This window comes from Oryza sativa, chromosome 11, assembly GCF_034140825.1.
Source record: "Oryza sativa Japonica Group chromosome 11, ASM3414082v1".
NCBI classification, from domain to species: domain Eukaryota; kingdom Viridiplantae; phylum Streptophyta; class Magnoliopsida; order Poales; family Poaceae; genus Oryza; species Oryza sativa.
In genome coordinates, this window is record NC_089045.1 from 25,300,074 (window position 1) to 25,313,139 (window position 13,066).

Consider the following 13,066-nt stretch of genomic DNA (forward strand, 5'->3'; position numbering starts at 1 on the left):
GAATCAGTCAATTCTGATTGTTGACTTTTTCTTCCCTGCATAAACCGAATGTGTAAATCACTTGAAACAATTTTATACACTGATCGTGTCCTCCTAAGGAGTGCATATCTCCTAATGTTTTCCCAGAGGAAACCATAATGTTCTTGGGAAAACATAATGTTCTTTCACTACTACATGATTGATATTTCTGGACCCCGCCCCGCCCCCCTCCCCCAAAATTTTGTTTCCATGCGATCCATAAGTGGAACTGCACAGAAAAATGGGGAAACCGGCGCTAGTCTATCGTCCGCACAGGAAAATCAATTTTCGTGTGCGGGTCACTTAACAGGCCTGCACGCGAAAATAAACCTATTTTCACGTGCGGGCCTGTTAACTGCGCACGTGAAAATACTAGCCAGATCTCGATATCCTTCGCCCTCCGCGCCCACTGGGCGACCACTGCTCGATATTCTCTGCCACCTCACTCTCTCCCTCTCTCCCACTCCTCTCCTCTCCTCTCCCAGCCGGCCGGCAGCGACAGCAGTGGCGGCGGCCCCTCCCTCCCTCTCCCTCGGCTGCAGGCGGGGAGAAGGGCGGCGACAGCGGCGGCAGCCCCTCCCTTCCTCTCCCTCGGCTGCAGACGGGGAGAAGGGCAGCGACAGCGGCGTCAGTGGGCGACCATGGCGGCGCCCGGCCCCTCCCCTCCCTCCCCTTGCAGATCTGGCGGAGGGGAGGCATGGGGGCGACGGATCCAGCGGCGCGGATCTTTTGGCCTATACTTGATAAACCATTCAAAAAAAATTATATCTGTGTTATTTAAAATCCAATGCTAAAAAAATACGATAACAACCTTAGAATTAATTCAAAATCGCGGCTGATAACCAAGAAACGTAATAGGAGTCGTTGATGATTAACCTATATTGTATGGACATAAGATGAAGAGTCGTTGATGGTTAATCTATATCTATCGAGGTTCCGGAAAAGCTAACGCGTGCGCCAGCGCGCGATTCCGGAGGAATCAACGTAACTAACTCGGTTAGTTTAGAATAATGACGATAATTAAGAAAATATTTTATTTTTTTTGGGAAGATTTTTTTACTAACAGATTGAAAAGAAATCTATATGTGAAAGAAACTTTCACGTAAAATTTAAAACTTTTAACTCAAAATTTGAAACTCTAAACACAATTTTTTATATTTTCAACTCAAAATTTGAACTTTCACTTCAGATTTAAACTTTTAAGTCAAATTTTGAAAATTTTCAACTCAAAATTTAAATTTGTAAGACAAATTTTGAAAACTTTCAACTCAGATTTGAAAATTTTTAACTCGAGATTTGAAAACTTTCAATTTGAGATTGAAAACTTTCAAGTCCATGTTTGAAAACTTTCAGCTCGAGATTTGAAAACTTTCAATTCAGATTTTAAAAAATCGAAAAGAATGCGATCAATATGGAAAATGCGCCGAGGGGAGGAACGTCAAAATAGTGAAAAAAAAATCGCACCAAAAAAGGAAAAAAATCGCGCTGAAATAAAATCGTGAAAAATAAAAGACACGTGGCACAGTGGAGGGCGCGTGCGCCAATTAATTAGCAGATCCCTGTAGGTTCGGTTGATCTGCTTTACCCATTTTTTCAGTTTCTTCTTTTTCCCATAATCATATTTCCTATAGTAATGGAAATAATATGGATTGGGTGCAGTGATAATGATAAAATCATGAAATGAGCATATATAGCCAAATCTTGGTCACTAAGCTAGGGACGAAAACGGTTAGAAATGATCAAAAACAGTATTATTTTCTTCATTGTTTTATGAAAATGGTATCGGTATGGTCATAATTTTTTCTATACTAGCAAAAATGCCCGTGCGTTGCAACGGGTAAAAAAATTCTAATAATAATATACGTTTTTCATGCATAATCATGTCAATGACAATGTTTCTATTTTAATGAGCGGCTTGTTTTTTTATAAACAGTGTTTTTTTTCTTGCGCGATTTTCTCAAACCATTTTCTGAAAAGGCGCATTTCTTTCTAACAGTTTTCTCCTACCATGTTTTTTTTTCGCTTTTTTCACTTACGAAGAAAACCATATTTTTCTCCTTTTTTTGCTTTTCTTTTCTCGTGTGTTTTTTCTTGTTTTCTCGCACGTTTTTTTCCTTGTTTTTTTCGAAGGTTCTTTTTTGCTTTTTTTTCTAATACAGGAGAATATATGACAGATATAAAAAATACAGGGACTCAAATATAAAAGTACAAATCTAAAAATTAAAATCATATAAAAATGAAATGCTCTCAGACATGTAGATTCCGTTTTTGCAAACCGATCTTCAATCCGGCACATCAATTTTTTTCACCAATCTGAGTCAGACTTTTTTTTGGCTTTTCTTTTTCTTTTTATGCACCTTTCTGCCTTTGTTCTCTTTCTCTTTTATTTTTTTTAACAAAAACAACCTCAAGTAGCTTGTTGCAAAATTATAGGGACTCAAATGCAAATATAAAAATTACAGGGACTCAAATATAAAATTACAAATCCAAAAATTAAAATCATATAAAAATGGAATGCTCTCGACATGTAGATTCCGTTTTTGCAAACAGATCTTCAATCCGACACATCAATTTTTTTCACCAATCTGAGTTAGACTTTTTTTTTTGGTTGATATAGGAGTCAAACTTTTTTTTTTACTGTTAAGGATATAGGAGTCAGACTTATTTTTTTTGTTTTTTTATCAGACAAACATGGCTTTTTCCGTCCCTTGTTTTTTCGGTTTTTTTCGGCTTTTTTTTGGATCGGACTCTGTCCGGTTTTTTTTTGGTTTTTTTTTGCCTTTTTTTTCCTGGATCGGACTCCGTCCGTTTTGCCTTTTGGTTTTTTTCGCCCCTTTTTTTTTTCTGGATCGGACTTCTTTTTCCGTTCCGGTTTTTTTATCGGACAAACCTGGTTTTTTCTGCCCGGTTTTTTTTACACGGTTTTTTTGACGGACGATGGAAGCACCTCTTATTTTTTAAGTAGTAGAGATTTATAAATTTAAATATTTAGTGAATAGATTAGAAAACCTGAATTTTACATTCAGAGCAAAATAATCGGAAAGACGGAAACGGTATCACGGGATGCGGGGAGAACAATGAGCAGGAGGTGAGTGGAAGCGTACAGGCAGTGAAAGGGTTGCAGTCGAAGCTGACCACGGTTCTGGACTTCTGGTCTTCTGGATCGTCTGACGAAGTTCTCAAAGGCCTTCACTTGAAGCACTACGAGGAGCTCAAGCAGAATTACGAGATGTCTCATCATGACTACCAGACGGGTCGATCGAATGCCCATCCTGTTTAGTCCGATGATGATCCTGATCTACAATTTTCACCCTATGATTATACTCCTAGTATTCTAGTTGAACATCCGAGAGTATTTTCGTACGTTAATTGTGAGGTTGTAATAGGTATTGGGTTAAGGATTATTGTTGCAAAATATGCTTCGGTATTATAGATTGGCTAGGGTAACGGTCCGGAAAACCGGAGAATAGAGCACTCTCCCTCTAATAGAGGCTCCGAGGCTCATGGCTAACTTCAGAGATTCATTGATTGATTGATAATATAGTACATGGGGTCTCTTTATATATATAGGGAGGACCGGCTTGACATCCAAGTAACTAATAATATTAGAGATTGGATTGGTTTATATAATAGTAGAGATTAGTTACTTGGATGCCAAGCCTATCCTCCCTATACATAAAGGGACCCTATCTCTATTATCGATCAATTAATGAATCTCTAAAGTTAGTAATAAGTCTCAGAGCCTCATTTAGCTCAGCATGGAGAACCCTTGCCGCTACTATTAGAAGGCGAGTGCCCTATCCCCCAGTCTTCGAACCCTTACCCTAGCCAATCCATAACATTCGGTGTTATATTTGCCAAAGCATCAGAACAAAGTGTTCATTAGGAAGATGCATCTGGTCTCATTTTAGTTTTGCAAAAATTGCTGGCAGAGTTTTGCATGGTGAAAGAAGCATGATTATCTTCAGTGATAAAACTGTCACAGAAATTATTATGGCGCAAACTACCAGCACATTGTATTAAAAGATAATAATATGCAGCAAAATATTCATCAATAGAATTTTTACCTTTACAATTCAAGCATTTGGCTCGTAGCAATTATGCCAAAGTAAAGTATGACAAAACTTATTCACAATGAGACCACAGTCTAAAAATACATTATTTTACCATCTATTATTCACTACACTCGTATATTTCATGGTGACTTGATGTCATTTGCTATAACATAAAGTTTAGCTATATATATTTGGCCATTGGAAAGTATAATAAGTATATATTGTTAAAACTTAAAAACCAACATGCTGAGTATACTGAGCATATGCCTCAGACTGCATGCCGATTGGGGCACGAATGATGAGATCTGGAAGATCAAATGCATCGACGAGTTCCTGAGCGACAAGCCTCACTTGGTAACTGAGGTAGTCAGCTAGTTTATGGATAGCCTGCAAGCATATTGGAGGCGACTTGTATTAGATTTGGTTCCAGTGTGAGATAGAGAAGATAATGCAGTATGAAAGTGACAAGCAAAAGCAAACCTTGGCTTTGTTTGGGGCAACATAGTCCACATTCCGATAGGTTCCTATATCTTTCCAGATCCTATCAAGCGCGTAAAGGTCGCACACCAATTTCAACAATTCCCGTGTTTTTTCATCCGGGCATCTGCATATATGCACCATGATTACATCACCTCATTTGATGTGGTTCATAGACAGTGTAACATAAGCAAGCAAGATGGTAGAACAGTGCAAGTGGGGAAATATAGAAATGCGGATGCAACCGAAGAATTTACCTTTTGACCGCTTCTATAAACTTCGCAAGAATGACAGACTCAATGTGTGATTCCGCAAGTGTGAGCAGATGGTTTAAACATCTATTCCATGCACCAAATCCTCCAAGCGTCTTGCTATGCTTCTGGAGTCGAGCGGCAACGCTGTGCAGTAATCGAGATGTTCGGTACTGCGAAGAAAATCTATCGAATCAGTATATGAATTTATACATTCTGTAATGAGATCATTACGCAGATATGACTTACTCTGAATGCATCCAGCTGAAAGTTGGGATCCCGTAGATGGTCTTCCCCTTCCCATCGAGAAGTGACAGGATTCGGCTGGGACAGGTAGGTGCCCATGGAGTCCCTCAAGTAGTTCCAGGTGGCTGAGAGTGTCCCTCCCTTAAATTTTTCCTGGTATTGCTTCAGGAGATCTCCAGCAACCTGCAACAGCGTGATATGAGGCACATTATTTGAAGGATAAGTAGCCTTTAACCAACCCCCCCCCCCCCCACCAAAACAAAATATGTATGTGTGCTTGAATTAATATATTACTACTGCAGTTAAAATCCTGCAAGTAAAATATTATTACATAGGTCAGGCTGAGTGTTTAAGTCAACTTAGTTGTTAACAAAGGAGGCTGATTGGTACCTGCTGAAGAAGAACTGTATTATCTCCTTCAAATGTCTGAAATATATCATGATCATTGCGCAAAGCACCAAAACGATTTACAGCAGCATACCCATGGCCACCACATGATTCTCGGCATACGCTAATGGATTTGGCTGTATATGAAGTTATGTAGGCTTTCAATCCAGATGAAAGAACATGCACATCAGCCATAACATCCTCATCATTGGTTTTCTTCATTTCTGAGTATTTATCCACCAAGTACCGTGTGGCAAAGTGAAATGCGTATGATGATGCCAACATGGGCATTAGCTTATGCTGGTGAGATTGGTAGTCCAACACACTGATTTCAGGCTTCTTAGGTGGACCAAATTGCTGTCGAAGCAGAGCATACCTAACAGCAATGGTCACTGAAACTTTGAGTATACCTACAGAACTATATGCAATACCAACGCGTCCCCCAACAAGCTCACCAAGGGTTGCTGCAAATCTTTTGTTAATTGTTGGCAGACTGCTTGTGTATTTTCCATCTCGTGACACGTCTCCGAATCGGTTCAGAAGATTATCACGAGGTATCCTCACTGAACGGAACCTCAGTGCACCATTGTCCACACCATTCAGGCCTATCTTGTGACCACAATCATTGATCTCAATTCCGGGAAGAACAGCATTGGTGTCAAGGTCCCGTATGGGAACAATGAATGCATGAATGCCCATATCAGCAGGGTCCCCACCTTTTCCTTGGAGGGGCAAAATTAACCTTGCAAAAACAGTAGCGAATTTTCCATGAAGTGCTGCATTACCAATCCACCACTTAATAGCTCCATCATTGGGTGTATTGATAATGAACTCATCAGTAACTGGATCGAATGTAGCAGTAGTTTGTAGGGCCTGGACATTAGATCCTGTTAAGAAGGGAAAATAAATAAAATAAGATGAAATAGTAACGTGTGGAGGACTTAACTATTATCATGATGGGAGCTAACAGGCTGCATGGGCATGAATATTCATTCTCAAATTATTGAGAACAGAACAGTGTTGTTTGGTGCAGGGTTCAGATCCGACTGTGTAAGGAAGAACCAAAATAATATGGTACATAACAGTAATGGGATGGAGGTTGAACTAGGAGGTTTGGACTGATAAAGTGTAAAGCAACCAAGCAGTGATAATGATTAGTTAGTGAGTAAATAGAAGTAAGAACTAACCATGGTGCAGCTCTGTCATAGCAAAACAGCCAGGATAATCCAAATTGTCGATTCCGTCAAAGAACCTATCTCTGTGCTTTTTGGTTCCCAGATTTATTATAGAACCTCCCCAAAGGCTGCATTAACAAGCAGGTCATGTAGTGAATTTCCAATGCAAAGCTCCTAAAAAATAACTTTGTTAAAAAAAGGGTAAAAGATCATCTGCATTTTTGGAGCTTGGCATGCTATCATTCATCCTGTAAATAAAATGGCCTAAAAACTAATAACCAACAAAAATGCTTTCCAAAAGCAAGCTCAAGCACGTTTTGATGCTTGATTGAGCCATCAAAATCAAGAATTAATTAGCTCTCTTTATCATAGCAAGTAAGCAGGCTGACACTCGACGGTTGCAAAAGACGACCATCATTTAATATCAAACCATTACAAAAGAGAAACAAAAAATTTCGTATTATAAATGAACTGTTGCTTTTCATAGCCCTTATAACTAACAACCCAACTAACAATAGTTGCCCTCGTGGAAGAGTGCAAATGCAATATTGGCATATTGTTGCCAACAGCCAACAGCAGCAGTACTGTATCTCGTTGAGCTATCGATAGGTACAAGCCCCCCTTTCGCAATCACAGCAATAATGCTTTAATTATTGCGAAGGTGAAAACACAATTAGCATGTATTACATGATTACATCGCATGGTCGCTTTGTTTTCCTCAATTATTCATCTCGGTAAAAAAAAAAAGAAGAAGAAGAAGGAAAGAAGATCACTACCAGACTACCAGTAACCAGCTAACTATTACCAATTTTTTTTAGATTTATTGAGTTCCCATTGGATTGGAACACACGAACTCTTCGAGGAAGCATACATTTGATTGAGTTTAACAATTAGTATAAGTGTATAACAAATTGCAGTTGAGCGTGAAAAAAATTTGAAGAGAAACCATGAGACGTGCAGAACATTCAGCACCGACAGGAACTAGTCAATTACTAATTATTTAGTATTACTCAATTTGTAATCCTTTACCTGTACTGGACGCCGAGCTTGACGCCGAGGGAGATGTCGGCGCCGCCGGCGGCCTCCATGACGGCGAAGTACTCGGCGGGGTCGTTCGCCATGAGGCTGAGCGGGCGCACCCCGGCCTCCCGCACCAGCGCGCACAGCTGCCGGAAGCAGAGCTCCCGGTGCGCGGCGGTGGACATCTCGACGGGCGTCTGGAGGTCGGGCCGCGAGAGGAAGAACTCGAACACCCGCGCCTGCGTGTCCCGGTGCCTCCCCCTCAGGTACGCCGCCAGCGCCGCCGCCGCGTCCGCTCCCCCCGTCGCCCGCCGCCTCCCCGCCGCCGCGCACGCCGCGGGCGCCAGCCCCGCCTCCGACGAGGGGGACGGATCCTGCAGGTGGAGGGACAGCACGCGCAGCCGTCGCATCGCCGCCGTCCGGTCGTCTTCGTCGTCTCCGCCGCCGCGTCGGCGGCCGGAGCGGGAGGCGGCGGTGGCCATGTCGTGGTCGCCGGCGTGGTGTTCGACGAAACGCGCGCGCGACGGAAAGCGAAGCGGTGGTCGTTGCCGTTACGTTAGGACGTTGCTTTTTTATGGGCACAAAAGGTTGACCTCTCTCACAGATTGACCCCTAACAAAACTAATATTTTCATATATGCCCCTAACCTCCGAATTCTGAGGAAATCTGTGTAATAATGAAGAAATCTGTGGGCGTTTTTTTGGTAATTTTGGTACTGTTAAGACAGCGAAGGCAAGGAAGCGAGAGGAGATATGGGGTGACGTGGCAACAAGCAGATGGTGATGTGTAGATAAGGCTTACCTTTCTTTGACTAACTACCTTCTCGTGACCCACTATCTCACTGACAGGTGGGGCCACAACCTCCTTTGCATTTTCTGGTCCCACATGTCATTGGGTTAATAGGAAAGGATGGGAGAGATAAACGGTGCGTGTCGAGCTTCGTTTGCTCGTCATGATGACGTGTCGATCCGCGGACTTTCTATCGCACGCTTTACGATGTGAGAGGATTGGATGAGGATTGTGACGTGGAATCCGTTCGTGTCGGTTTTTTTCTTTATTCGTTTTTTTATTTACTTTGGGAGTTTTTTCGTGTGGGTTTGAAACTTTGAGCTAATGAAGCAATCGATCTCTCATGATTTTTTTAGTCCAACGAAGCAATGTCTCTAATCTTTAAATAAACGAAATACAGTACGTAGTATTTGATTTGATTTCCCTCATGGTGTGTTTAGTTCTAAAGTTTTTTTTTTCAAACTTCTAACTATCCATCACATCAAACCTTTTATACGCACACAACTTTTCAGTCATATCGTCTCCAATTTCAACCAAATTTCAAACTTTGGACCAATCTAAACACAACCTAATATGATCACAGATGCAAATCATATATATATGAGAAGAAATCGTCTTATTATTATTTTATTCTGAGATAATAAGGAGATTGTTTTCCTTGAACGAAAGAACAAGAAGATTTCTATGATTAACTGGGAATCTAGTATATGGGTATAGTGTAAAGTGTTCCTTTATGCACGGTTTTGTATAGTTTAGGGGTAAAGATTTTTGGTATTAGAGATTAGAGATGTCATACAAACTCGATCTAAAGTTGAGGGACGTTTGGTGAATTTGTTCCATATGTACTTAGCCACTCGGAGTTGCGCGTTCGCGCGACCATGAGATGCCATCTTTATTGAAAGATCTTAAGAATTATTAGTGATAGTACGAGTCAACGATAACAAGTAAAAAGGAATTGAGAGTTTTTTTTTTTCGAAAAAATCACTCTACACTACACTGGCAGTTCACAAGTCTCTTCGTGAAACGTCGATTCAGAACCTGGGATATATACCAATAGACTACATAGCTGTTCCCAAAATTCAATCCAACGAGGACTACTAGTTACTAAACACCAAGATCTGCAGGCCAAAACATATTTACATGTTTCCTCTGTGATGGTCGAAGCCGTGTGGCAATTTAAAATGTAAACTGTGACAGAACGGTAAAAATTATTTCTTGTGAATACAGAAAAACACGAATATCTTTTGTATTAAGGAGAAGACCAAAAGAGCAACAATTTGGAGTGCAGAGTGCAGAGCATAACCAAGCTAAATTGAAGGGGGGATACGCTGTTGGATAATGAAAATGTTCTCCCTTTTTTTATCCGACAATTTGCACTTGACCCCAAAACCAGCTCAAGTGACTAGTTCTAGTTCTAGTAGTACTAAGAACAAGTCAACTACTAGTCAATTTAATACTAGTCAATTTAATAGATAATTCATACAATAGTTATCTATAATACTCCCTCCATTTTAAAATGTTTGACACCGTTGACTTTTTAGCACATGTTTAACCGTTCGTCTTATTCAAAAAATTTTATGAAATATGTAAAACTATATGTGTGCATGAAAATATATTTAATAATGAATCAAATGATATGAAAAGAATAAATAATTACTTAAATTTTTTGAATAAGACGAATGGTCAAACACGTACTAAAAAGTCAACGGTGTTAAACATTTTGAAACGAAGAGAGTATATAGTACACAATTAATACATGGTCTCACTTATCATACATACATGCATCTTAGAGCCTGTGCTGCAGCTGGCTACAAATCTATAGCCCGCTACTCTTCTCTCTCCTCTTTTATCTTCTCAAAATGTGTTTATAGCTAGATTATAGTTTGCTATTGTATCTGCTCTAATACTACTCCCTCTCTCTAATTTTAAGTGCAACCATAAGTTTCTGCGCAAAACTTTGACCGTCCGTCTTATTTGAATTTTTTTTATAATTAGTATTTTTATTGTTATGAGATGATAAAAAAATGAATAATACTTTGTGTTTTTAATTATTTTTTTAAAAAAATTAAATAAGACAGACGGTTAAAGTTATACACAGAAAATCATGGCTGTACTCAAAATGGAACGGAAGGAGTATTAACTTATTGCACAAGCTCCAACAGAGATATTGGCTGTGTTTAGTTCCTTCCAAAGTTGGAAATTTGGGTTGAAATTGGTACGATGTGACTGAAAAATTATGTATGTATAACAGGTTACTGTGATGAAAAAAGTTGAAAGTTTGGATCCAAAGTTTGGATCTAAAGTTTGGATCTAAACACAACCATTATCGAAGTACCGCGTATTCCAGGTCATTATCGAAGTACCGCGTATTCCAGGTCTCCCATGTCGATGCTAGTAGTAGTCAAAGACATCTAGAAATACGCGTCACAGCATGAGATAGCTCAAAAAATAAACTAGAAAAAGGAGAAAACCCGTACCAGTAGGATTGTTATTTATTTTGATGATTCAGGCACAGTAAAAATGACATGTTCAAACAACACTGCAATCTGCAAGAATAAGAAGGGGATAATTGATCACCCGTAGTATTCATCAACTACCACCGTAGGTCTGTTGGGATGCAAGCTGACTGAACTTCTGATATCAGACACCTGCACCTTGGTAGTTTCAGGAGCTTGCTGGCTAACTCTAAGAAGCACCTGCTGGAGGCTAGCTAGGTTTTCCACACCATGAGCACCTTCCAAGATCCTAAACCGCAGCTCCAGCCTCTGTAGCTTCGGCATCGCGCCATCAAGGAAGCTTAGCAGTGGCAGTAACGGTGCCGAGAAACGGAGCAGCTGGAGGCTGTGAAATCCGTCAGAAGGGATGAGGATTTTCCCCCCTGAATTCATCGTGTTCTTCGTCAGGATCTCCATGACACCGTGGTCCTGGCTTGCTGCACTGACCGAAAACGCAAGGGAGAAGAGCACGGGAAGTTGGGCAATGATAAACAAAGCATCTGTGCTCAGTGATGTCAATGATAAAGTCAATTTCTCCAGGTTTTGTAGCTCACTGATCCATTTAGGCACTCTGGGTAGTTCGCCTGAAAGCTCGAGTGTGTGGATGTATTTTGGAGTGGATAGAGAATCCATCAGATTAAGAAATCCGGTGAAACCATCATCAATTGCAAGAGACTTGAGCGAACAGCCAGTTAGGTACTCGATGGCAGACAGCAATTCATGACTCAGGTTCTTGCTGTCGAAGTCTTTGACGTTATAGATGCTGAGCTTCTTCAGCTTGGTGAGATTGTGCATGTCTGCAAGTGCTCCAGCTGAGCTCTTGCAGATCCCAATCCCTGACAGTGTTTGTAGCGCTATCATCCTCGAGATCGCTTCAGTGAATCTCAAACCGAGACGGGTGGTCTTATTCCCACTAGAGATGGCAATGGGTACCCATAACCCGAGACCCGACGGGTTTTTACTCTATTAGGAGCCAATCGTGTTCTAACTCTTATACCCATGGGTTTACTAACGGGCAAAAACTCTTACCCATTAGGTACGTGAGTATGGGTCCGTTCTTTACCCACCCATACCCACCAACCCGTGGGTAGAAAAAACCCGTTGATTGAGTCTAAAACTATAAGCATTATAACTCTCAACGACTACTAAATCATAGCATAAAACTCATTTCACATCTTAAAGCATTGCTTAGTCTAGTTATATGAAATTATTATTTGATTTCTTGATTATGTAATGTGGTTGTATAATTTTTTTACTCACCTTTGAACACTAATATTAATAGCATTGTTGCTAGAGAAAATATTGATGGTTTACAACTCTAATATGGCTAATTATAGTACAAAACTATAAATATTACAAGTCAATTATATGGGTATGGGTACCCGTTGGAAACCCGTTACCCGCATGGGTGTGGGTATGGGGACAATTTTGTACCCGCGATTGGTGTGGGTATTTAAGTGGGAGTATTTAGACATCGTGGGTGTGGGTATGGGGCAAGAGAACCCGATGGGTATGCACCCGTTGCCATCTCTAATTCCCACCAAGTAGATGTGCCATTTGTTTGAGATCTGCAACTGATGGTGGCAGCTCCTGCACATTGGTCTCCCTTATGTCCAACGTTTCCAAATACTGCAGCTTTCCAATGTCTGACGGGAGCTTCTTGACGTGTGCCTTGCGCAGGCTCAAGAACTTCAAATGAAACATCTTGCATATTTTGTCCAGATGGCTGGTAGTCAAGCCCTTGCAACCTTCAAGATCCAACACCTGCAGTATCCCAAACTTGAATGTAAAAGACTGAAATTGTTCTAAACTCTCGAATGCTGTCAACGATCGTACATGTGACGAGTTCATTCTTTCTATGGCATCCTTCGCATGCTCTGGATTGCTACTGTGTAGGGATAACCGTCGAACCTTGTTACCCGGCATTGCTGTGAGCCAGTGACCACCAACTACAGTGATGAAATTCTCCTGAAATATTTACATTTTGGTCCTTTTTGAAAACTTATTTTACAAATAGACTCCTGGGAAAACTTAAACCGGAAATGGTCCTTTTTGGGACGCCAGAGTGGCTGGCGCCGTACCACAACATGGCGGCGTCAGCCACACTGGCGCCGTGCCCGTGCCACCGTGGCAATAGGGCTATCGTGGAGATG

At 40.8% G+C, this 13,066-nt stretch overlaps 2 protein-coding genes across 2 annotated transcripts; both read right to left on the reverse strand.

The window, feature by feature from the left end:
- Window positions 1-4,053: 4,053 nt before the first annotated feature.
- Window positions 4,054-8,176, reverse strand: LOC4350881 (acyl-coenzyme A oxidase 2, peroxisomal). Its single transcript, XM_015761002.3, has 7 exons — window positions 7,639-8,176; window positions 6,622-6,737; window positions 5,438-6,321; window positions 5,051-5,230; window positions 4,808-4,974; window positions 4,554-4,677; window positions 4,054-4,460 (listed from the first exon to the last, which is right to left on the reverse strand). Exons 1-7 carry the CDS (start codon window positions 8,109-8,111, stop codon window positions 4,305-4,307), a joined length of 2,100 nt encoding a protein of 699 aa, XP_015616488.1. The 5' UTR covers window positions 8,112-8,176; the 3' UTR covers window positions 4,054-4,304.
- Window positions 8,177-10,991: 2,815 nt separating this feature from the next.
- LOC112936136 (disease resistance protein PIK6-NP) lies at window positions 10,992-12,839 on the reverse strand. The gene is made up of 3 exons (XM_026021699.1): window positions 12,825-12,839; window positions 12,455-12,677; window positions 10,992-11,749 (listed from the first exon to the last, which is right to left on the reverse strand). The coding sequence occupies exons 1-3, from the start codon at window positions 12,837-12,839 to the stop codon at window positions 10,992-10,994; spliced, it is 996 nt and encodes a 331-aa protein (XP_025877484.1).
- Window positions 12,840-13,066: the final 227 nt, after the last annotated feature.